Raw genomic sequence first — 24080 nt, 5'->3', positions numbered from 1 at the left:
TCGAGTCAAGATCATAGAACGCAGCTATAAAGCCGCCCGTTCAATCATCGACCCTCGTAAGATATTCAGCAACCAGATAAAGACGCCGTCCCTAGTCTGGAATAAACATGGTGTGCTCGTGATCATGCACTGAACTAAACGAAGGTAGAGGTACGCAGTCTTGCTTGTGCCCAAGTGAGATCCAAATAGGCAGACCAGTCCCACCTATACCTGGCTGTCCAGTGATCATCATCTCAGAATTGTGGTCGGAAGAGGTTGTTGTAATCCTGGCGGTCGGGGAACCCGTAGTTCTAGACTGGATAAATCCAAATACTCAAACGTGGATGGGAAGAGGGAGCGACGGTCTTCATCGACATTGCCTATTTCCTTGTCATCGGGGTTAGTGAGATATCCAAGGCCAGACTCCTCGGGATGGCTCGGAGCACAGCTGGTTTTGCAGAAAGACTTCATTGTTCTTTCCTGACGATCCGAGCAAGACTCGCCTGAAATACCGCAATTGTAATCCGACGGTGTGGAGGGGTTTGTGATGTAGGTCTTTCCGATTCCAAATCTTTTCGTGAAGTTCAGCAGTCAGTCAGCAACCTTATTCCATTGTTGTAACAGATGGATAGGGATAGATGGGAAGAGTGCTTGAGAGAGTGCCCCATGCTGTCGTTGTGAAAGTTATTGGAGACATGTGACACGTGATGAGGCGGTGCATATCTCTCCCCCATCACTGATCAGCGTATGCATTAATATTGTGTCAATTTGCATAGTCCTATAAGTTATTTTGTTTTAGAATTGCTGAACCTTTCTTTTGAATTCAGCTATGTGCCCGGAGCAATCCTCCAAACCCTCGTATATCCATCGTCGCCCGCAGTCGCTAGTACATCCTCGTATCCCTCTCTTGAACACCAAACCACCGTGTTCGCATCGTGCACCCCATGTGCAGATGGAAGGTGAGCGATAAGTTTGTACCCGGGAGGCGACGAAACCATAACCTCCTCACCGTCTGGCTCCTGAACTTATAACATCACTATCCCATTCACGTTTAAACAAAAACGAAAACGTACGAAGAGTTCCCAAACACGTACGAACCCATCACCGCCCGCACTACCCAACCACCCCAAACTCCCTTTCCCGGTTCCCTTCCCCTTCCCCCAGCTCACCGAATAAACAGCCCTCTCATGACCTGTAAGAGTAAGCACCCCAACCCACTTATGCTGCGCCACCCTCTTCCACACGCGGACCGTCTTATCATCGGACGCCGACGCAAAGTAATCGCCTGTGGGTGACCATGCGATTGACCAGACTGTGGAAGTGTGTCCGGTGAGTGTGGAGAAGCAGTACCAGTCGTCTGAAGGATCGTCTATGTAGAGCTTGATGGTATCGTCGTATGAACCTGAGGCGAGTATCTACGCTGAGTATGGGTGAGATTGCGTAGAAAATGGAGAGGGATCATGTTGACCTCTTCTGATGGATGCCATGCGACGCATTTGACGTCTTGGGTGTGTTCCATTAGGACACCCATGCATTCAAAATCGGCGTCAGGGTGAACTGTCAAAAGGCGTCAGATTGCCTGTACTGATGAGGGGGAGAGATACAAACCCTCCCATATCCAAACCGTCTTATCACGACTACAACTCGCAAGCAACGTTCCAGTTGACGAGTACGCCACGGATTTACACTCCGTCTCGTGGCCCTCCAATGTACTCGCGCATTCCCACTCACCCTCCCCATCGTCGTTCTCCTCCCGCTCCCAGATCCCGATATTTGAGTCAAACGAAGCCGTAGCGAGTGTGTTCCCAGACGGAGACCACGCAACCGCTCTGACGGTCTTCATATGACCCGTCGGTATAGTCGCGACGTTATCGAACTTTAGGCCCGCGTCGCTGGATGTGTAGTGGTACAATCGCACGGATTTGTCGGCTGAACATGATGCCAGGAGAGGTTTTGTCGGGTTCCATGCGAGATGCCAAGCGCGATCGTCGTGTCCTTTGGCACTAACGATGAGCGATGAAATAAATACGAGTTTATGGAAATACCTGGCAGCTCAGCGACTTGCTGTATTTGATGTGAGAGGTCGATATCCATGAAGAATCTCTTCACAAACAATTCCAAATACGTGGTCCTCGTCCTACCAGCATGTTCGCAGACCGCAAGTCGTCGTACAAGCTCCCACCAACGACGATAAGAGACCAGCTCGTATCTCAGGAAGCACGCAGGGCCAAGGTAGTTACATTCGATCTACACAAATTCATTTACACTGACTTATTTGTTAGGCACTGGAAGAACAGAAACGCGTCCGTCCCAGTGAGATTCTCAAAGGACACTTTTGACTCAGCGTTCTTCTATGCTCTAGCGACGCGCGCAGAGAATAGACTCTTCAAGACAACTTGATCTATTCGCTGATCTCAACCTCGGTGGCTCCGATGAAGACGAAGACGAAGATGAACCCATTTCTCTATTGACCCCTGCATGCGTAGCGCCCTACGCGTCGATGATCGAGCCTTCTTTTCCCGTGAATGCAATAACTGCCCCTCAACCTCGAGAAGTGGTTATCCAAGTCGCCGCCCCCGCCGAACCCAAAAAGAAGCCGAGGAAGAAGAACAAGAAACGGAATAAACCGAGTAAATGGGCAGACCAGTGCATGTATGCGGAGCTGCTCGAGATGTCGCCCGAAGATCCGTGGTCTTCGACTACAGACGACTTGAACGACTCGCTCCCGCACGACCTCGAGACAGGTTGGGTGGCGGTTGCTCCTGTACCAGTTGGTAAACGTTGTCTTGCAGTTACACACCAGTCATCTGGTGTTGCAGGTGTCGGTTCGTCGTCATTCTTACCTTTGTCACTTGACTTGATGAGCACTCTTTTTTTTTCCAGTGCCCAACACAACTCTGCGCTCTCGTCTCCTCGGAAAAACCCTCATCGCTCGCTTCCCATCATCCCTTCCCCCGCTAACAGTGCTGGATTGCATCCTCGATTCAAACTGGCGAGATAACGGCATCCTACACATCCTCGACGTCGTCAAGTGGAAAGGGCAGGACGTCGCCGATTGCGAGGCCCCATTCCGGTGAGACCCCTCCCTGCACTCACAACTCTAAGAACTCATCGGCGTGAAGGTTCTGGTGGAGGGACACACGCCTAGCCGAACTCTCACAAACCTATCCGCCCTCAATCACCTTCTCACATACGGAAACACGACCTCGATACCAATTCCCATACCCAACCAACTTAATCCCCATACCCTACCACACAAACACCTCCTTATCCTCTCTAGACATATCAGTCATCCCAATGGCACGCACAATACGCACCATCCCCGTGGACGTTCCAATCCTCCTCCCAAACCCGCCATTGCAAGATGTAAGTGGCAATGGGATGCAAGTCGAGTCCGCAACAACTCCCTCATTCCGCGCAAAAGGATCAATAGAGTCGGTCTCTACGAATGTACAGCCAGATGGACTGCTCCTTTACGTATCCGAGGCTAGCTACGAGCCTGGTACCAGTCCTTTGAGTAGCTGGATACCTATCACGGGGTACGAGAAACCTGATGAACCTATTGGGATTCATCCACTTGAGTTGTTTCATAGGCAAGTCTGCTAGTTCTTTGTCTTCAAGATCATCTCTAAACCACGGAATTTTAATGTAGGTTGGTGAAACGACGGCTTCAGGGACAGCCAGTTGGAGATGGACAGGGGGAGGGTTCTATGGATATGGACATGTAACAGTGCTTGTTTGTGTACGAAAGTAATTACAGAACTTGTTGACTATGTCAAAGCCCAAACAAGCGGACAGAGCCTGTCTGACAAGGTGACTCTGCGACGAATTATTTTCGCCGAAATATCAATGCATCGAATATCGTCCCTAACAACGACAGTGAGAACTCGGTGAAGGCTTATGCGTAATGACTCACACGTAGAACTCTCCCTTTCACCTGCAAAAATGGCACAAAGAGCAGAAACAAGCCAGCGACAATCCTTCACGCAAAATCAGCCAGTTCCTCCAGTGGCCGTAAGTAGTATAAGCAACTTACGCAGCTTCAACACCAAACACTTGTATAGCACCATGTTTGAGGGACCAAGGAATTTGAAAGTACGCCACGCTGAAACCTGCAACACATGATTCCCAACTAAAACTAACAAGGCAAACGACGTCAATTTACTTACCTCCAAGAATTCGCGCCAGATTGATCAAAGCACTGACTTCTCCCTATCATATCCCGCATCTTCAGAATCTATTCAAAAGACAGGCAGGAATTGGCATACATACCTGATGTTTCGGGAACACGTCACTACAATACGCATAAACCGCAACCGTATTGATCATGATCGAAAGTTCCGCAATACCCCATCCAAACACCAAAGCGACGGTGCCCAGGTGGTTTTGGAAGGACGCGCCTAGTAGGACAAAGCCGCAGATGTACAGGGGGATGGCTATATAGCATGCCCTGTAACAGAGGAGATGACTGAATAATTTGAACCCATACGATTGGTTAAGGAAGCGTACCATAACCGACTTTCAGCCTCATAAACACCGTTATTCCGTCTAACACAAACGTTCATTATCCAATCGTTCATGTATCTCCCTATCAATTCTCCAAGTATGGCGGATACCTAAGTATTCGAAACAAGGACGTGAGGATTCGGAGGAAAGGAAGGAAAGGACCTACGATTGGCGTGCCGTAACTTCCCGCAATGGCGAATTGACTGAACCCATATCCGAGTGGAGGTGGAGACCCGAGGAAGATTATGTTGGTCACCTAAGTATATGATAGCTGTAAGCAAGTGGCCCAAACGCAGAAGGCGGAGAAATTCACGTTGATGCCAATTCCAAAGCCGAACAACATGGCCTGTGAGAGGCATCAGATGTCCAGCATATAGGACGTAGATATGGCATGAACTCACCTCGAAGATGAGAATCATCAACAAATGTGGCCTCCACACCACGTTGAGAGGGGTGAGGATCGACTCTGCCCACGACGCGCGATATTTTGACATCCTTGCGCCTGTCAGACCAATGAGAGTCTCGATTCTATTTCTCAGTCCCCCAGTAGGGGCCTCAGGGATGGGTTTGACGGTTCGATCGTACATCCTAGGTTCATGAATAAGTAGGGCAACGAAAAGGGGGAGTGGAGACGTACGTCTCTTCCATAAAGAAGATGATGAGGAGAACGACAATCAGGGAATACAAACACCCGATACCATACGCCCATCTCCAGGTCGTTCTTGCGACAAGAAAGCCAAATGCGAATGGAGACAAGAACGGTGAGACTATGAAGCCCATAGTCCATATGCTAAGCTAGACAAATATTAGTTCGACTGTTCAAAATCGAGGGGGAGATATCCACCTTTCGAGCCTGCAGATGAAAAGGATACATATCGGTGACGACGTAAAGACCCTGTATACTTGATGTATGAGCGTGCAATTCTGCGGCTTTGATGATGTGGGCGCTTACCGTGACTTGTGGTGCAGTTCTGGAAGGATAGGACGAGACCCATGAAAACGATGACGTGCACGCGAGAGAAAATACTTACGCAAAGAATGCAGTCACACACCGCATGGCTAAAATGACAATGAACGTCAGCGGTGGCTAGAGTAACAAGAAAGGAAGCTCTGTGCTTACCAGCAAAGGTTTTGAGATTGGGGGCAACGGCACATCCCACGAGGAAAGCCAAGGCGAGAAGCTGACCAGAGATTTGAGGTAAGGGGTCGCAAGCGAGAGATAAAAACTCACTTGAGACCAGAATAAGATTGAAAGGCGACCCAGTCGTCTGATCAACATGACAGCAAGCAATCCTCCCCACCCTGGAAATCATAGTCAGTTGCTGAAGGCAATTGAAAGTCCACGCAAGGACCGTGCCTAATAGAAATATACTCCAGCTATGCTCCATGATTAGCGGTCAAGCTCACAGGGTCAGTATTCTGCACCTACTTTGTCGTCAAGTTATTGATGACACCGACACTAGTGTCATACTGCCTCGCAAGGCTAAAAAGGCCCGCAGTACCTATCGTCAAAAAGTTAGGACCAATGCATAGTACATGACGACGCACACAACTCACCAATTGCAGACTCAAAGTCGGGAACGACAGACGCCAAAGTGATGATGATCAGCTGCAAGTTCTTTCGACGCGTGCTCCAGTTCTGCGGATCACGAGGAGAGTCCGTTGGTTGAGGCCAGAGAACCTTCGTTCCATCTTCTGATAATTTGAGTTTCGCTGCAACAACCTCGCCGAGCTCTATCTTCGCCTCTCTATAGACGAACAACACGATGAATTCATGAAACCAACGGAGAAGGTAGAACCCACGCAGGATCAATGATCAAACGGCCTGCCTGTTGCTCGTGAAATGTTAGGAGGTCAATTTCAGACTTGTCCTCTTCCTTGATGCCGTTCGCCACTTTTCCAGCCATGACTGGTAAGTAAGGAAGGTTAGAATGGAACCCGAATATCGCGTCCCGTGTTCTGTGATCCCATGGTTGTAAAAATCGCCGAAAGGGCGCCCGGCCATTCGGAAGAATCAAGAAGTTGTCCAGACAATCCTGATGAAAGGGTGCGAAGAGGGCCGCATCCAAAGTCGGTTTGGGCAAGAAGCCTGATCAATATGTAAACAACATCAAACAACTTGGACGCGTCCAAAAAATTCGGAATCTCGTCTGACACGTGCTCTGGAATGTTTGCTCTTCGTCGACTCTCCTGCAGAGCTCCTAGGGCCTTGACAGCCGTCCCAGTGAGGTACAATGCCGACCTAACTGTTGCCACCGACTCTCCCGTTGCCCAACCGCCTCCACCACCACCACCTCCCGCTGCAGTAGCCTCTGAATTTGCTGAGGACCTTGGGGAAAACACAGGCACTCGAGGACGAAGGCGCCGCAAACGCATCCCAACGAAACGACCAGCCATATCCACCGAATCACCCAGAAAATGGAACCGTCCCCTTGCAGAGGGTGTACTACCCGCATACGACATGGCACTCAAAGTGATTAAAACGGACAGCTTTAGGCTGAAGGAGGAGGCCAAGGAGCTGAGGACTCGAATTGGGCTCGCTGAGAATACTTTCCAAGAGCTCAGTGCAAAAGCGAAAGAGCTATCGGAAGACTCTCAAGAGAGACAGACCTTGACCGAGGAGGTCAATTTATTGGATGAGCAGTTGGAGGCGATGAGGGTCAAGTTGAACATTCTCGAGGTGCAGAGTGAGATTAACCTCCCGGATGTTAGGTGGAGGGTTGCGAATTCCATGGGTCAGTTTCCTTTTTATTTTCCCTCTTTCGGAACGATTATAATTTCTTTTTAATGTAGTAAACACGAAGAAACCTATTCATAGACATCTCGTTGAACAAAAATGGAGGAAAGATGGCGCGTTGGACCTGCTGGTGCGTTCACACTCTATTCAACTTCCTATTCAATGACTAAACAAACCCGTACAGATGGAACGTATCTACCAAATGGGGGTCGTTCCCGACGTCCTACCAGAGATTCGCCCTTCCTTGGATCTGCGCGTTGTCGCAAAGACCCGCGCTGCCGAGTTTCTCAACGCGGGAAAGGTGCAAAAGGAGGTTGAGCCTGGAGTTTATCTCCTGCCCAAACAGGTTTGTAGTCTGTTTCTCCCTGAATACTGCGCTCCCTCACTAATATATTGGTAGACCCTCGAACCGCCAAAGCTTTACGTGAATGTCTTCCACGAGGATACGAGGCTCTACACCATGCTTCTTGTTGATCCTGGTATGTTCTTATTTTTGTACCACACACCTCGTTTAACAACTGGTAATCACAGACGTCCCGGACGTGCACAACGAGTCATTCACAACCTTCCTTCATTGGATGAAGTACATCTCCTCCCTCCTCACTAAAACCGTTTTACTGATCATATTCCACACCTAGGCCAAACATTCCCCTTTCATGCGAACACACCCAACGCATCCTCGACCTAAACACACACACAAAATACATCCCACCTCACCCCCAACAAGGGACCCCCTATCACCGCTACGTCCTTCTTCTTCTCCCACAACCCCCTCTGGGAGGAGCAGCAGAGTACACCATGAATACCATAGCACGCGCCCAGCCTGGCGTGCCCACCTCCGAACATCTGGACATCCCTATTATCCCCGAGGAGGAACGCCTCGGATTCAACGTTAGGGAATTCACAAGACACTGGGGTCTCGATGCAAGGAAGGGAGGCGGCGCACATATGTGGCGAGAGATTTGGAACGAGGACGTTTCGACGATTTATAAGGATATCTTACGTGAGTCCCGCCGGGTGTATTTGTGTTTAACCCCCGCTCATTGTTTTGCATTTGTTCAGAGAGGGAGGAACCGAGGTATGGACGACCTCCCAAGGTCGATCCCTACGCGGATGTCAAGAGGTCGAGAAAGTATATTTCTTAGATTGCTATACACGCTTTTTACGCATGCATGCAATTCAACCCGTAAATTTATTTGGTCAACAAAAAGCACGATATCCTAGAAGAAAACATCACAACTACGCAACAGGCCTCACCAATAAAGCAGATTTCACGCCGCCGACGTGAGTTCGGCTGAATGTTTGCCAAGGACTGGATTTCGGATGTCCTGATGCAGGAGTATCAGCGCACGCGATTCCAGAGAGGGTAAGCTTCGGGCAGGGAATGAAAGTGTCGTACATGTTCTCGAAAGTGAGGCCTGGAATATTGCAAACCAAACTGCGCTGACGGGTCACCAATAACCACATAGAATCTCAAATTGTAACCTATTGTAATTGAATGGTTTCAGGGGTTCGTCCTTGATCCAACCTTGATCATAAAGGACAGAGGATAGTTCAATGCAAGTTCAATGTAGTCGGCGTCCCGGTTACATAAATCCTTCGCAATTCCTGGAGAGACACTACCACGTCACGTGCAAGTTGTAACTCCTTTCCGAGTCAGAAATGTCTCAGGAAGTCGCATATTCGATTTAAGGGACTGAATGTTAAATTCAGTAAATTGCGCCCATCAGCGGATTCCGTTTTTCGTGAGAAATCATTTCTTCCAAAGCCCTTCTACCCTGACTTCCACCCCTTTCATCTCGCCTGCATCTCTCTCGACCCCCTTGCAACCCCCTCTTTGTTGTGGCCAACCCAGGCGACGCACTCGGCACTAGGCCACGCGACACGCTCAACAGTACCCCACGTACTCAACACTATGCCACGCGCTCAACTTGAACACTACGCCACGCACTCAACACTACGCAACGCGCTCGACATTACGTGACACGCTCGACATTACGCGACGCGCTCAACACTATGCGATGCCGCGTGATATTTAGGACTCAATGCTCATGTGTGCCCCCCTCGAAGATCTCGTCAATCTTGGGAAATGGAAGGCTAGGTTTAGTTTTGAAACTTCTTTTTTGCCTCATAATATACATCTCATGTAAATATAATTACCTGCAATATCATGGGAATTACATGAATTTAAGGCCTAAATGACAGAACACAAACATTCAGCCAATGTGATATAGCAGAGGGTTAGGTCCCTGAGCCGAAAGACCCTTAAATCGGGTGCAGGGATAGGCCAGCTCATGGAAATACACCTTAAATTGAGCTGGTTGGCATCACGGGGTGTTAAATCCACTAAATTGAACTTGATTTAAGCTAAATCCATCCCACATAAGCACTTATGCCGACTTATGTATGCTTTTCTGACTTATTTTCAGTCTCTTGCAGCAAACCACCTTCCAAATATCTCTTTGAAGAGCAAAAAAAGGGGTGAACATGCAGTGGCAGGTCCACCAAAGAAACTCTGAAAGTTTTGTATATTTCCCAAGAATTTGGCAGCACCCAGGCCCCAATCAAGGATGTGATGTGAGGTCCATTTTGGACAAGGGCAGCATATTTGCCCAGGGAAAGTCAGTACTGGGAATTTTTTTGCATTTTCGGGTATAATAAATACAAAATGGTTGACCACAAGCGAAATTTTGGGAGGGGACGAATCAGTGGGACGAAGCGGCGGGGGAGGACGAGAAGAGGGAGGAGGACGCGACGCGCCAGGTCACGTGGTCACGTGCACCTTCCCCTTTTGGTTGCGATCCGGGAGATCCTGTTAAATCGGCCCACATAAGTATAGTTATTTGCTTGAATTTATGGTGTGAATTATAAATTGTGTATAAGTGCTAATATGAAGGGGACAGGAGCATGGACAGTCAGTGAGTTGGGCTAATTGAAAATCAATACAGAAAGCTAAGACTGTGAAATCATGTATCTAAAGATACTTAATGCTTCAACCCACACAAGCTGTCTAATCTCCATGTTCCTAGAGTGAACGTTGACTCTCAATGCCAGCATCTCATCGAGAAGATGGATTTGCTCCATCAATAAGGGGCAATCAGGTGGCTCACAAGGGACATGAGAGAGTGTAGGAGGCTGTGATGAAGAGAAAGGGAAAGGATTCTCTTCATCCCAGTCCTGGAGATTTTCTGTCAATAGATGGTTCATCAACTCTGGGTCATCGGCAACCTCCCAATCAATGCCATACAGTGCTGGATCTTCAACTTGTTCATCAGGTGGTTCTTGGATATACTGCAGACCACAAGGACCATCTTGGACCATGCTGAAAAGAAATATGTTGCGTGGACTGTGCTCGCGCTCCCCACGTATTTGGAGTTTATGGGAATTCCAAGCTTCAACCCACTCATCTGAGTCAGCCTGTATTTCATGAAGAAAGAGGTGGTGCAGTAGCCAAATGTCGGTACGACATCGCGGATTGAGTCCATGGTGAACCTCAAGCTCAAGGAAGAAATTCTTCCATTTCTGGCCAAAGCCGTGGGTGACATCATACCAGAGACACTCAATCCTTGTATTGTGGACACTCCTGATGTTTTTTAATCAGATTGAAATCAACTTTGCCATTCCAGCAGAGACTCTGCTGACCTGCCCCAGATATATGATCCTTGTCCAGGACCACAATGATCCTCCATCCACTGAGCAACCAACAAGTTCTCAGTGTCATGATCACCATGCATGCAACTTGGACATCCATGTTTTTCGATTGCCTTGAGAAAGATTTGGAGGACAGTCTCTGCTCGATTGTTGTCGCTGATGCCATTCCCAGTGATGAACCACCCTTTTCCATCAGTAAAAGTGTGGTTGACTATACCAAACCGAATGAGGCCTGTTTTCAACAATAGATATTAGAAGTGGCACAAGCTAAGACATTCATGAAACACACCATGCTGACCATCATGATGCCAGAGTGAATTGGTGCCAGCGACTTTGTACACTTTATGATGGATGCTGCAATCACCAAAGCTTCCAGGGGAACCATAGACATGCAAATAAGAAGCAATTATATGCTCTTGTGTTACGCGATGCCCACTAGCAGCTAGCCGCCCAGCAATCATACATCGGCCAAAGGCAGGAAATATTTCCAGAATATTTGTGATTAATGCATCAAGCTGAGCATCTGTGATGTCACTGGATGATTTGTGGTTGGATTGTGTACGGACAGATGTTATTTGTCCATCTGGAAGGGTATGAGATATGAAAACTGGCTCTCCAGGTGAAACAAGGCCCTGTTCAAGTGCCCTCCAACAGATTGTACATGCATTGCATCCAAGAAATGGCTGAAGGCCTGATGGTCCACAAAGATTCAGGGCCTCCTGAAGAAAGATAGAGTCAATCTCAACACGAGGTCATCCTCACCTGCCATTGCTCGAGCGAGTAGAAACAACAAGAGAGGCTCCCTCCTGAGGATCAGAAGATTGATGACACACTTGATCAAGTGCTGCAGCCATCACATGGATGCTCTGTTGTAGAGTTGCATACTCTGCACTTGGAAAGTGATGCTGGTGCTGTTAATGTACTTAGAAACTTTAAAACCATCAAAGCTTTGCAAGCTCACTGGCTCAGCTGCCTGAAGCAGATGAAGGGCATCTGTCCACTGCTTGGAAAGCCTGGCAGCATCTCCAAGTTGGGTTCTTAGAGCAGTTCTCACCCAGTCACTCAGGACAAGATAAGCAGCTCTGATGTTTTTCAACTGCTCAGACTCAACCTCAGACATGAAGTAGAGTGATGTGTTTAGAAATTCAAGTTTGCGCAATGTTGAAGAGCAGTGGTCACTAGAATAGCAAGCCAGAAAGATCCAGACTGTACATCAATGCCTTGGCCCAATAAACAATTGAAAACAAGATGTCAAGATTCTTCAAGATCTTTACAAATGTAGATAATTTGTTATCCTAATTTCTGTAATATTCTCAAAGATTCTTGAGGATTATAGACGACATTAAACAGCAAAAAGCAAAGATTGTTGAAGATCTTCCATTGAAATTATACCAAGGGAAGGAAGAATCTTGAAGATCTTATCAAAGCAAACAACTGACAACAAACAGATGAAAGGTAAAAAATTTGAAATCTTTGACGATCTTCAAAGATCTTCAAAGATCTTTGAAGATCTCTGCCTCATATTTTCATATGGTTAATTTCTTCAAAGATTTTGCAAGATCTTTGACAATAGTTGAAGATTTATTGAGAAGATTGGGTCTATGCATAAAAAAAGTTATTTTTGTCCACAGCTAACTGTCAAACTAGATTGCTATACACGCTACGCGTGGATGCAATTCAACTCGTAATTTTATTTAGTCAACGAACAAGACGATATCCTAGAAAAAACATCAACTGCGCAACAGGCCTCACCAATAAAGATACTATCATTATAAAGGACTTCGGCCAACGTTCGTCTCGCTTGCTCTGAATTTTCTAAAGTTGATTTAACGTCGTCGACATGGACACATTGACAAAACGTTCAGAGTTCGGCTGAATGTTTGCCAAGGAATGGACTTTGGATGTCCTACTTGGATATCACCCATGTCTGTTAACCTACTGGAATCGAATACCATCAGGTACTTGGGGTATCGCGAATACGACCTTTCGGATAGAGTTGTGGCATAGAGTCAAAAGGTTGGTTTGCTTCTTCGCGCCGAAGGTGAGAGGGCCATGCTGATGCAAGAGTTACCAGCGAGAAAACAGAGTACAGAGGATAGGCATGTAGTCGGTGTCTCGATGATGATCCTTCGCAGTTCCTGGTATATGCTTGCGTTTAAATCTCGGTACGCATCCTGATGTTCCCGTCGCAGACACTGACATCATGTAATTCAAGAATCAAGAGGGCGTTTTCTGATATAGTCTTTTGTATAGGCAGCCTGCATCAGGAGGCACTGACTTGGGTCAGTAGCTACAAATACCCTCAGTATCCTGAATACCTGGGTACACAAGTCCCCTAGTGCATAGTTCCCGTAGTCATCCTATCAATCTCAGTAGCATCGGTAGTTCCCTGAACATGGTAGGTAGCTCTGGATTGTGTCCGTTGCTCTGTGTCTACTGTAGCTACCAGGTGAACCAGGGCTCTGTAGTCAAGTCTAATTTTATGTTGCTTGCATTGTTTCTGATCTACGAAGGCTACTGGTTCACGGTAGTTAAGTCCTCGGATAGGAGCTGGTCATTTTTTTGAATCAAAATGACAATAGTGATCCAGAAGCATCAGATAGATTTTATGGACATCTGAGTATTACGAGGCAGTATATACACACAGCTACCTAACCATAAGCGGACGGAAGCATATAACATATCTAAACATCCGAAACTTCACTATCCGTCTCACCGGTTCGACCGTCGAGCTCCATCTGTACACGGTCCTTGATAGCATCTTGAAGGCAAGAGGGTATCTTCAAGCTGGCGTCAAACACACCTGCACTGCGACTGAATGCCAATTGATTAGTATGGATGGTCGTCGCATGAATGAAGAGACTGACAGTGCACGGTTGAATAGCTTCTTGCGGATATTTTCAATGACAGAAGGGTTGATAGCATTCCACGCCTCAAGCTCGAGGCGATACACTTTATGGGTGGCGAGAACGACCTTTTCGTAGAATTTTGATTGGATAAAAACCCCCGTAGACCACTCGCGTAAACAGAAATCAATCTAGAGTATCATGTCAGTCAAGATCCGAATGAGACAAGTTGACAAAGTGTGTACCACGGTGAAGATAAGTGCAAGTGTTTCAAGTGGGATAGGGTTAAAGTAATGCTGGAGGAGTGGCCCTTGAGACGTCTTGTCTTCAAACCATGCGAGGTATAAGATCTCAGAGATAATCTTGTTCTGACTAAACCCAGTGAGAGTGCCGGTATCCTGAAAGGATATTGCCAGTGATTAGATAGAAATTAGAGCGGTGGGTGAAGTAAATAAAACCTTGTGATGAAACGCCCCGTTTTCCAAAAGCGCCTCACATGATTGCTTGTTGCGGGCTTTGGTTTGTGGAGTGACTTTGCGACTGAACCCGTAGATTGCGATGATTTGTGGTCGAACAACTGCCAGGACATGGCCGCGAATGCGCGAGCCACGCCTCTTGATCTTTTATATAATAGTTTTGTCAGGGCGCAATGGGACAGACATAAAAAAGAGCTCACGAGGTTGCACATTCTATCTGATAGGTCGTAGAACTCATCTGCGTCCTTGGATGCCATCTTCCAGCAGCGCAAAGCCCATTGGCGACGTAGATCAGAACTTGGGAAAGCATCGTGGGTTGAAACTAAACCTTCATAGTCGAACATAGTTCGCACAAGAATGGCGTTCACGACATCGTTATAGTCAGATGCTTTCGCACGGCTACTGCTCATAACACCGTCAAGGAGTTCAGCAGCGGGGAAAGATTCCTTTCTCCGTACCTGGGTGGAGGGAGGTGGCAAGGAGCGCTGGGTGGATGGTGGTGGCAACGAAGAGCGCTGGGATTGACTATCCGAGAATGCCACCGCATCGCCTGCATATCCAGGGCTTGATGGGGAGGTATGACGAGACGGGGAGCTTCGGGCAAGGCTTTCGTGATCGACAGGCTCGGGTGAAGCAGACACCGGCTTGTGGGGTACCTTGAGAAATGTACGATTGGAGAGGTGTGAGGTTGGGATTGATAGAGCTGCTCGTTCCTGGGTAATATTGGAGCGGCGCAGTTGGGTAGTTGGTTTGGAGGATATGGCCACAGCGGCGAGTTGGGTAATCTGGTCACAGAAGTTGTCAACATAAGGCGCCTCAAGACTCAGATAAATAGAAATGGTGATACCGAAGTATGAAAGCCTCGAAAATCTCTGGCGTCCAAAGGCTCCTCACTTTCATACTCCTCGTCATCACTAGGCTGCGAAGCTAGAAGGGAAAAAACGTTACTGAGTGAAAAAAGAAGGCATTGAATCGACATACATTTGGTCTTTTTCGCAACTTGTCTTGCCTTTGCGAGCTTTTTTTCAAGGTCTTGAACCTTCTTTGCATTGGCGTTAACGGTGTTTGTATCTGAAAATGAAAGAGTTATAGCATATAACGGCAAAAATATGCAAAGGAAGCTTACCCAGCACAGTTTGTTTATTGCTGGCTACTCGTTTGCGTGGGACGCGCACCTCGGAATCTGCTGCCGAAGCCTTGTGTTTCTTCAATGGAGGAGCTTCTGACCCTTGACTGTCCTCGTCTTCTGAAGGAGCCGCCTTGCGAGGGGGCATGGTGGTGGTAAAGAGCAAGCGAGGAGCGGCAGACACAGCTATTTAATCAACGTACGATGTCGGAGAATTAAATCTGAAAAAAATTGGTCATGGGGGCCAGCGCTGGAGACCGCATTGGGACATGGACGCGCGGACATTTGTAAAAAACTAAGAAGCTGCCCAATCAACGACACCCTCGTACACGGTACACAGAAATGTCCTCTCACCAATGTCCATATTGCCCAAAAGCGCCCCCTACAGCTCAAGGATTGAGCTCACACCTCGCTCAATCTCAGCGATGCAAAGAAAAGCTGGCAGCCTTCTATAGAGCTGAGGACTTGTTGAATGTCAACAATGACGAGGATGTTGAGATGGGAGACCAACCAATGTATGCTCCCAATGATCCCGACAGTGACTTGGAATCAGATCCCGATGTTGAACTTGACCCACCGAGAGTCATCCCTATTGCTGAATCAAATCTCTCGGGTGATGAAGGACCTGCCGACCTCAACACGCATTCGAGACGTGCATCAGTTGAAGAGGTTGAAGACGAGGACGATGGAGATGATGCGCGATACATTGAAGACTATGCAGGTGCTGGTTTGCCACATGCTGAAAGGTGTCAGTCCAACTTTAAGCGCCATTTTAACAACCAAAGAGAAGCCGGTGACGCACCTTGGGCACCTTTCGAGAGCGAAGATGAGTGGGAACTTGCAAGGTGGCTGATGACATCCGGTGTCAGTCAGAAGCAAATGGAGGAGTTCCTGAAGCTGAACAAGGTATGTTAGCCATCCACTCGATGCTTGATCTTGTTTTGACGTACCTCAGATTAAGAAGGGGGCGGACCCTTCTTTCCACAATGTCCGGGCACTACTGAAACGAATTGATGCCCTTCCCGGTGGACCTGACTGGACGTGTACATCATTTCGAGTCCAAGGTGACGTTGTTGACGCAAACGGCGCTTTGAAGACAGAGGACGTAGAACTTTGGCATCGTAATCCTGTCGAATGCATCAAAGAATTAATGGGAAATCCAGCGTTCAAAGGCAAACAGTTTTACGCACCAAAGAGAGTGTATAGGAATGCTGATGGCACGAATCGTGAGTTCAGTGAGATGTGGACAGGTGACTGGTGGTGGTTTATGCAGGTTTGTGATTGACAGCTATTTGAGATGGGAAGAAAGTCTTGACGGCGCCTTTTCAGATGGAGTTGCCTGATGGGGTCACAATCGCACCCGTCATTGTGTCTTCTGACAAGACACAGCTCACCCGCTTTGCTGGGGATAAGCAAGCGTGGCCGGTGTACCTGAGTATTGGAAACATTGAGAAAGAAACCCGCCGACAACCTTCCGCATGAGCAATGGTCCTCATTGGGTACATACCTATCTCTAAGCTCAAATGCTTTTCAAGGAAAACACGGTCGCTCGAAGGCTATCAGCTGTTCCACGAATGTATGCGCACCCTTCTCAGGCCCTTGATTGATGTGGGGACAAACGGTGTCGACATGCAGTGCGCTGATGGCTTCATCCGAACCATCTATCCGATCTTGGCATCGTACATTGCCGATTATCCCGAGCAATGCCTTGTCGCGTGTTGCAAGGAAAGTGCCTGTCCAAGGTGTATCGTAAATCCAAAGGAGCACGGCGCCCGACTTTTCTCCGACTCACGCGATCCTGGAATCACAATCCGCGTCTTGGGAGAGAAAGCTGATGGCGAAAACCCACCCGAATTTGATGATCACAGCCTTCGAGCCATCAACCCCTTCTGGGCAGACCTCCCTCACTGCAATATATTCACGAGCATGACGCCCGACATTCTCCATCAACTTCACAAGGGGGTTTTCAAGGACCACATCTCGAGTTGGGCGACGGAAGCCACTGAAGGTGGTGAGGGTGAAGTTGATGCGTGCTTCCAGTGTATGTCCCCTCATCCAAGCCTCCGACATTTCAAGAGGGGCATCTCGTTAACGACACAGTGGACCGGAACTGAACACAAAAACATGGAGAAGGTTTTTCTTACAGTCCTCGCTGGTGCCACCGACCCGGCTGTCATCCGCGCTGTGCGTGGCATTTTGGATTTCATCTATTATGCTCACTTTGAGACCCATACTGACGAATCTTTGGGTCTTCTCGACGCAGCATGGCTCACCTTCCACGATAACAAACACATCTTTGAAGATCTCGAAATACGGAAACACTTCAATATCAGCAAACTTCACAATATCAAACACTACATCGATGTGATCCGATCACATGGAACTGCTGATGGGTTCAACACAGAAGGTACAGAACGCCTACACATTGATCTTGCGAAAATGGGGTACAAGGCAACCAACAAGAAGGAATTCATCAAGCAAATGACGATATGGCTCCGCCGCCAAGAGTCCATCCAACGTTTCTGCCTGTACCTCCAATGGGCCGTTCCGGGCTATACTGCTGAAATCTCGAAGAACGGTAGCGAGGTTGACAAAGACGAAGAGGAGGACGAAGAGGAGGATGAAGAAGAGGACGACGTTAACAGAGTGGCTGCGGGAGATGAAGTGGTGGAAAGTTATACCGTCGCAAAGAAACCTGCGCTGCACAATGTTTCAGTAACGTCCATTGTCAGTGACTATGGAGCAACTGATTTCTTACAGCACCTTACGTCGTTCATCAATACGGAACGACTGGTTGGCGACATTGCGCTGAGCGCAGCATCCGTGTTTGATCTGTACAAGCAAGTTGGATTCGTCCTCCCCCCAATTCCTGAAGTTACTTCGAAACCTACGCCAGATGTCATCCATGCCGTCAGAGCGGTGCCAGCCATGATAACTTCGCAAGGCATAAAACAGGCCGTTCCGGGTCGATTTAGCACAGTACTCGTTCAAGAGAGCCCGAGCATTGTGGCGGGTGGTCCTTTAAGTGGTAAGCCCCAAACCTTCAGACGTAATTCTTTCATCTCACTGACTGTTCCATTGCTAGGACTCCGCGTTGCTCAGGTATGGGTCATCTTCAAATTGCCAGCTGAATTTGGCCAATACAACCACCCCCTCGCCTACGTTCATTGGTACACACCCCTGCGACCCACCCCCAATGATCTCGACACCAACATGTTCACAATTTCGAGGTCCTCTCACAATCATCGCCAGCGCGCATCCGTCATTCCTGTGGCCAAGATAATATGGAGCTGCCACCTTGCTCCAAAATTCGGCCGCAAGATGCCTGATACTTGGACATCATCTACGGTTCTTGATGATGCAACCAACTTTTTTATTAATCCCTACCTTCGCCATCACGACTTCTTCCTTCTATGATATTTAGTTGATCTTCATGTTTCTCGGAAGTCTCGTCGCCGCACAAAATAACATTTTTTTCTTTTCAACTTTATTCCTATTTTGCTCTTCTTGCTTATTGGCTTGGGGGTTATTTCTTCTACCAAAGCTACAGGTCTCCAGTGAAAGGATATGGGGACTACTGACACTTGCCGGACAGCTATTGGGACTACTGACACTTGCCAGACAACTACTCAGTAACTGTACATGCAAGGCCAACTACCCAGACACACCGTGGCTACTCCGTGCTACGGCAAAGGACCAAAAAGTACTGGCGCAATGGATTTCGTCGAGAAACTACTTATAAATTCAGTGTTTCCTGATGTGTCTCCCGTTTCGCCTGGGCTCGTCAGACTACTCAATGTCGAATCACAACCTCGATAAATTAGAAAGTTAGTTAAGATACGCAGGAGGCAAAGTTGGACGGGAACGATTCGAAGGAGGAGTAGGAATGAACGACACATTCAGACTCAGAGTCAACTTAAACATTCTTTGGCTTGAGTCGCTTACATAACAAATACACCACAACAAAGGCAACGTCAATGTTTCTCTGTCACCACACGGCTAGGAGTTCAACGTTAACGTTCAGTTCTCAGTTTTTGCTGGTTGCTCGTGATAAAAACGAACTTCACGCTGCAAGAGTCCCGTGAACTCCTTTCCGAGTTTGAGATGTCTCAAGCAGTCCCATGGCTATATAATCTTGATATAATCAGACAACCTCCCAAGGTCTCAGGGCTCTTTTGATCTCAACGCCATTGTCTACTTGGATATTTTCTCCCAGACGTCTTCAAAAAAAATGGGCGATCCGAGCGATCTCCGCTTTGTACCCTCCTCTTGCGCCACCACCCCCATCGACTGGACCAAAGTCCCCGAAGCATCAAAAAAGTTCCTCCTCGCAGGCTGGACCTACTACTCGTATGAGTCGGACTCCGAGGGGTCAGGCTCACTACCCGCGACCATCGGCGACCTTGCAAAGATGCTCGACGGTTCCAAGTTTTTTGGCTACATGACACATTCAATTTCCACGCTCCTTTCTGACATCAGCGAGTTTGGGCTTGCTGAACACTGCTCTACCAAATCCATTGGTCTTCCAGTAGGCCCGCGCTTCTACATGAAGTTCCTGGACCAGATTGGGTTCGTCCTTTTCGTGCCGGGGTACAGGGATGGGATCATCGGCTACAGCCCAGACATACCATACACTGATGACTGGAATGAAGACGCGGGGATTGCGCGTGACAAAGCACTGGCTGAGGACTATGACGCGAAGCTCTGTAAGGAGGTTAGTCGGATCGGAACGGCTGGGGTAGCATCATTCAAAGAGGTGGCAGGGTGGGAGGGCTCTACGCTGTTGGCGATTCAGGCAAGAATGACATACCACCCGGCGCCCGTGGATATGATACAAGGTTTCAAAAACTTAAACTTGTGGTCTCGCTGAAGTGCCGGAAACGCTCTTCATATTGGTATTATTCTCTATAGTTTGTAGAGTGCAAGCATGCTTTCTGATTTTCGGATTCAAACGTTCTAAGTATTTTATGTGCTGCCAAGACCGAATTGCGTTACTTGTGCGCTGAGGATAGTACGACATCGCTTTCATCTACGTTCCAGATCTTATCCCAGACACCAACACTATATAATCCCCCAATCAAAAAGCCTGTATCCAAGTCATGACTTTGCGGGGCGCCATCACTTTTCTGGGAGATTCAGTGTAGTGGTCAGATAGAGAGTCAGACTCAGACTTCGAGGAGTTATTCACTCCCAAAACACGCCCACTCCCCACGACCATCGACGACCTTGCAAAGATGCTCGACGAATCCAATTTTTTTTGGCTACATGTCACCTGAAATTTGCACGCTCCTTCTCGACATCAGCGAGTTTGGGCTCGCCAAACCCCGCCCGACTTCAAAATCCATTGGTCTTCCAGTGGGCCCGTGCTTCTATATGAAATATCTGTATCAGGTTTGGTTCGTCCTCTTCACGCCAGGGTCCAGGCATGCGATCAGCGGCTACAGCCCAAAAATTCCACATGGTAAGGACTCGTTTGAAGCCACGGGGATTGCGCCTGACAAAGCGGCATTGGCTGAGGATTACGACGCGAAGCTCTGCGAAGAGGTTAGTCGGATGGGAACCCTTGGAGCAGTCGGCCATAATAAGGTGGCTGGGTGGAAGGCTTCCACTGAAAAGCGACCTGGAGTTTGCACAGCTGACGGACAAAGTCATGGAACTTTCAGGTGACCACCCGATGCGTGTGGGTTTGATGAAATTCTATCAAGACTCGCTGTCCAGATTGATGTCATTTGAAGAGATTTTTAAAGTCCAAGTATTCACTCTGATTTCGGATCCAAATGGTCTATTTTCTGTGCTGCCAGGATCAAATTGCGTTTCTTGTGCTTATTACAGTAACAATATTACTACTGAGCCGAGGATACGAATCCTGAGGACCACGCGAGATCCTTTGTTCTGGCCACATGGTCACTTGCGAAGGTGCTAATTTCAGAGGTTCGTCTTTGCTTGAGGGACAGAGGATAGTTCAATGCACTACTAGTAGTGGGTGTCTCGATTACAATACTTCGCAATTCCTGGAGGCGCTTGCACCGTTATTTCGGTCGCGATGTTCCAGTCGCGGACACACTGGCATTGGCATGTAGTTCGAGAGAGCCCGTCTTCAGGTAGCTTTTAAATACAGCTATAAGGACGCATGGAGTAGTGAGAAGTGGGAATGACAACCAATTAGGGCTGTCAGGATCCAACATTAAAGCGCAAAATTTATTGCTGCTGCGGTGACAGACAAAATATGCGAGTAGAAATGCCCCCTCTACCCTATAAAGGGGAGGTTAGATGAACAGTTATCCTCCTAAATAAGCTCACAATTCACGTACTTTCATATCTTCGTTGGATCGCTTGAAGGAGCACCTTCCTCTCATCTCCTGGTAACTTCAGTCTTGTTACAACAGCATCATAGAGTTAGAAGAGTCTTCGGACGTGGTCTGCACGGAAGGGTGGGTGACTCGAAGGGACGCAGCTTCTGTTAGGTATTAAATCACCAAGGTTCGCGTAGGCTAAAGGAACCTGAGGGCTTGACGCCAATCCGCGATCCTACAGAATCGAGTCCGTTTATTGATTTCTTAAATGTTATTGAGCCTATGACTGCAACCAGGTAGAGATATGTCTATCCAATCGACCGAAAACATTCCGTACGCCAGGCAGTGGACCGAGTGACGGGCTCCAACTTTATCGGGTGGGTGGGTCGACTCTGTCTTGTAGGACATTTGAACTGAGCATCTCGAAGAAATCGGTTTAGGTCCAGTTGGAAAGCAAGCAACAAAAAAAAAGCCTCAAGGAACTTGCAAAATTCTACGCCATGGAGCTGTTGGCTATACGTTGTAAGTGATGGTTGAGTTCAAGCCTGGCGCGTTTTCTGACTGCATGAAAACAAATAAACGAACACAACTCCCAAACACGTCCCGCTGCAATTCCTGTCCAGAGTCCATAGCCACCCACACGACCTCTGTGCTCACATCCAACTTAACGCATTCCGCGCCCGGCACTGAAAAATATCGGCAGTTCTACTTTTCTGATCTCCTCTACACCTCAGGCACATCATATCCATGCCTATCGCAATGCATGCGCGTATCCTCCTCGCGAGCTTTGGCTTCCGCCTTCAGCCTGTTCATGACCTTCTTAACCTCATAGTCCCAGTCCGACCGAAGGCAAATGATGATGCCCAGCACAGAGCAATACACCAACGATAGAGTCAGGCCGATCCATAAACCATGTAGCTTCATGTCCCACCAAAAAGCGAGCCAGATGCCTACGGGAATACCAAGGAGGTAGTATGCGCTGGAGAAAGATTAAGTACGTCACGTTAAGTATGGGCAAGTGAAAGATTACCTGAGATTCAGCAAGGCTCCCGTAAACTGTTTACCCATGGCTCTCATAATCCCTCCGGTCACCGCTGAGGTGGCATCAAACACCTGGAAGAGGGCTACCAAAGGCAGCATTGACGCCACCAACGTAATGACCTCTGTATTCCAGTTCCCGGTTAGGTTTCATTCGCAGAAACAACATTATAGCTATTTCGAACCTGGATCGTCATTGAAAAGGTACCCCCAGACGTTGCGAAACACCAGGAACATAGCACTAGGAAAGATGGACGGAGTTATTGGCAAACGAAAGCAAGGCCATAATAACTTGCCTTGGAATCATAGAGAGAACAAGAGCTAACATGATGGCGGTCTTCGCCGCCATTCCAGCCCGCATGGCCTTTTGTTCCCCGAGCAGGTTACCAATTCTGTGTCGATAACGCGATGTGAGCTATCGCAAAACGGAATGACACAAGAGCGGACGCACCGCACAGAAGTGGCCACTCCCAAAGCATAGGGCGCTTGGAAGGTTGTCGATGAGGAAGTTAGTAGAACTGACTGTGTGGCAAGTGACGCGGGACCATGCCTAAGTGACCCCCTCAGTCGGCAGAGGTCCAAAATTAGAAAGTATGAATACGTACAAAGATGCGGCGAGCCCAACCAACTCCCATGCCCACCACTCCGACGCCGTTTGAACTGAGCGAAGGAATTAGCGAATTAGCCAATGAGATGCATAGCCTTACCAACGCCACTCAAGCCTAACTGGATCAGCAGCCCCAAGCCTGTGAACATTCTCCTCGAGGGAGGACACCATGCCGCTCTGTCGACAAAGAATACACCATAAATGATCGAAATGGCTGACACGAGATTGAACGAGATCGCAGTGGCAATTGGAGCGCCAATGAAACCCAGCTGAATGGGTTTAGGACCCCAAACTACGTAGAATGATTAGATGCTGCTTCAAAATGAGGAAAACAGCGAACCAAGGATATAATTCAGGAAAGCATTCAGTGGTGCTACGACAAAGATAATGCGGGTGGGGACTGCGAACAATCCTGTTATAACACAGCTGTAAGCAACCCGGGCTGCCGCTCAAGAGGCGGAATATACCTTGTGACTGAAAATAGCGACTATTGTGAGTTAGGCACGATCACAACAGCATACAAACGGGCGAAGGTATACGTACCGGCTGATACAGTTAAACGCATAGGCTGTCAAAGCATAAAACAGACTTCAGTAACACCACCCAAAAAGGGAACCACACATACATACCTGGCAGCCCTAAGGAAACCCAACGGAGGTAAGTTGATGCCAGGTGGGCTACCTCTGGCTCTTGCCTAAGAGACAGAAGGATGGTTTCTGCGTTGAACCAAACCAAGAACATTGGCTGCAAGAAAAGAATTAATTAATCAAAGTCTACTCGGTCCAAGGAATGCAGACGTGCAATGAGTGACGCAGACATTA

The 24080-nt window shown here is 48.0% G+C and overlaps 6 protein-coding genes and 1 pseudogene across 7 annotated transcripts in view; 4 read left to right on the top strand and 3 right to left on the bottom strand.

Annotated features, from left to right (window-relative positions):
* Positions 1-2124: 2124 nt before the first annotated feature.
* Positions 2125-3707, top strand: LACBIDRAFT_310241 (uncharacterized protein; the record flags this gene model as incomplete). The annotated part of the gene is made up of 6 exons (XM_001887389.1): positions 2125-2211; positions 2262-2282; positions 2342-2804; positions 2863-3052; positions 3102-3572; positions 3632-3707. 6 exons carry the CDS (start codon positions 2125-2127, stop codon positions 3705-3707), a joined length of 1308 nt encoding a protein of 435 aa, XP_001887424.1.
* A 118-nt stretch (positions 3708-3825) lies between these two features.
* Positions 3826-6392, bottom strand: LACBIDRAFT_310240 (uncharacterized protein; the record flags this gene model as incomplete). Its single annotated transcript, XM_001887316.1, has 17 exons — positions 3826-3846; positions 3896-3959; positions 4016-4091; positions 4149-4191; positions 4252-4429; positions 4489-4595; positions 4652-4741; positions 4799-4831; positions 4887-5073; positions 5123-5280; positions 5330-5380; positions 5517-5544; positions 5606-5666; positions 5717-5862; positions 5915-5987; positions 6043-6233; positions 6289-6392. The coding sequence occupies 17 exons, from the start codon at positions 6390-6392 to the stop codon at positions 3826-3828; spliced, it is 1611 nt and encodes a 536-aa protein (XP_001887351.1).
* A 260-nt stretch (positions 6393-6652) lies between these two features.
* On the top strand, positions 6653-8405 carry LACBIDRAFT_295521 (uncharacterized protein; the record flags this gene model as incomplete). The annotated part of the gene is made up of 7 exons (XM_001887388.1): positions 6653-7197; positions 7304-7352; positions 7407-7568; positions 7623-7701; positions 7754-7805; positions 7861-8225; positions 8285-8405. 7 exons carry the CDS (start codon positions 6653-6655, stop codon positions 8365-8367), a joined length of 1335 nt encoding a protein of 444 aa, XP_001887423.1. The 3' UTR covers positions 8368-8405.
* Positions 8406-12688: 4283 nt separating this feature from the next.
* Positions 12689-15469, bottom strand: LACBIDRAFT_332809 (uncharacterized protein; the record flags this gene model as incomplete). Its single annotated transcript, XM_001887315.1, has 11 exons — positions 12689-12779; positions 12813-12928; positions 13074-13105; positions 13152-13163; positions 13590-13687; positions 13741-13910; positions 13965-14117; positions 14178-14339; positions 14396-15081; positions 15177-15266; positions 15322-15469. 11 exons carry the CDS (start codon positions 15467-15469, stop codon positions 12689-12691), a joined length of 1758 nt encoding a protein of 585 aa, XP_001887350.1.
* A 194-nt stretch (positions 15470-15663) lies between these two features.
* Positions 15664-18738, top strand: LACBIDRAFT_332808 (uncharacterized protein; the record flags this gene model as incomplete). Its single annotated transcript, XM_001887387.1, has 7 exons — positions 15664-16227; positions 16277-16547; positions 16572-16594; positions 16651-16748; positions 16917-18048; positions 18082-18349; positions 18407-18738. The coding sequence occupies 7 exons, from the start codon at positions 15664-15666 to the stop codon at positions 18736-18738; spliced, it is 2688 nt and encodes an 895-aa protein (XP_001887422.1).
* An 814-nt stretch (positions 18739-19552) lies between these two features.
* Positions 19553-21054, top strand: LACBIDRAFT_332807 (uncharacterized protein; the record flags this gene model as incomplete). The annotated part of the gene is made up of 3 exons (XM_001887386.1): positions 19553-20035; positions 20713-20865; positions 21040-21054. The coding sequence occupies 3 exons, from the start codon at positions 19553-19555 to the stop codon at positions 21052-21054; spliced, it is 651 nt and encodes a 216-aa protein (XP_001887421.1).
* Positions 21055-22337: 1283 nt separating this feature from the next.
* LACBIDRAFT_239641 overlaps positions 22338-24080 on the bottom strand; it is a pseudogene marked incomplete at both ends in the record, with an annotated part of 2125 nt that continues 382 nt past the window's right edge. Inside the window, 9 exons of the mRNA in view lie at positions 22338-22593; positions 22645-22777; positions 22838-22893; positions 22925-23044; positions 23104-23202; positions 23258-23312; positions 23360-23551; positions 23600-23685; positions 23858-24032. Coding sequence covers positions 22338-22593; positions 22645-22777; positions 22838-22893; positions 22925-23044; positions 23104-23202; positions 23258-23312; positions 23360-23551; positions 23600-23685; positions 23858-24032 — 1172 coding nt within the window. The remainder of the gene's footprint in view (positions 22594-22644; positions 22778-22837; positions 22894-22924; positions 23045-23103; positions 23203-23257; positions 23313-23359; positions 23552-23599; positions 23686-23857; positions 24033-24080) is intronic.

Source organism: Laccaria bicolor, genomic scaffold, assembly GCF_000143565.1.
Source record: "Laccaria bicolor S238N-H82 LACBIscaffold_44 genomic scaffold, whole genome shotgun sequence".
NCBI classification, from domain to species: Eukaryota; Fungi; Basidiomycota; class Agaricomycetes; order Agaricales; family Hydnangiaceae; genus Laccaria; species Laccaria bicolor.
Note: the sequence above shows the minus strand (reverse complement) of the source record. Positions and strands in the feature narration are given on the sequence as shown.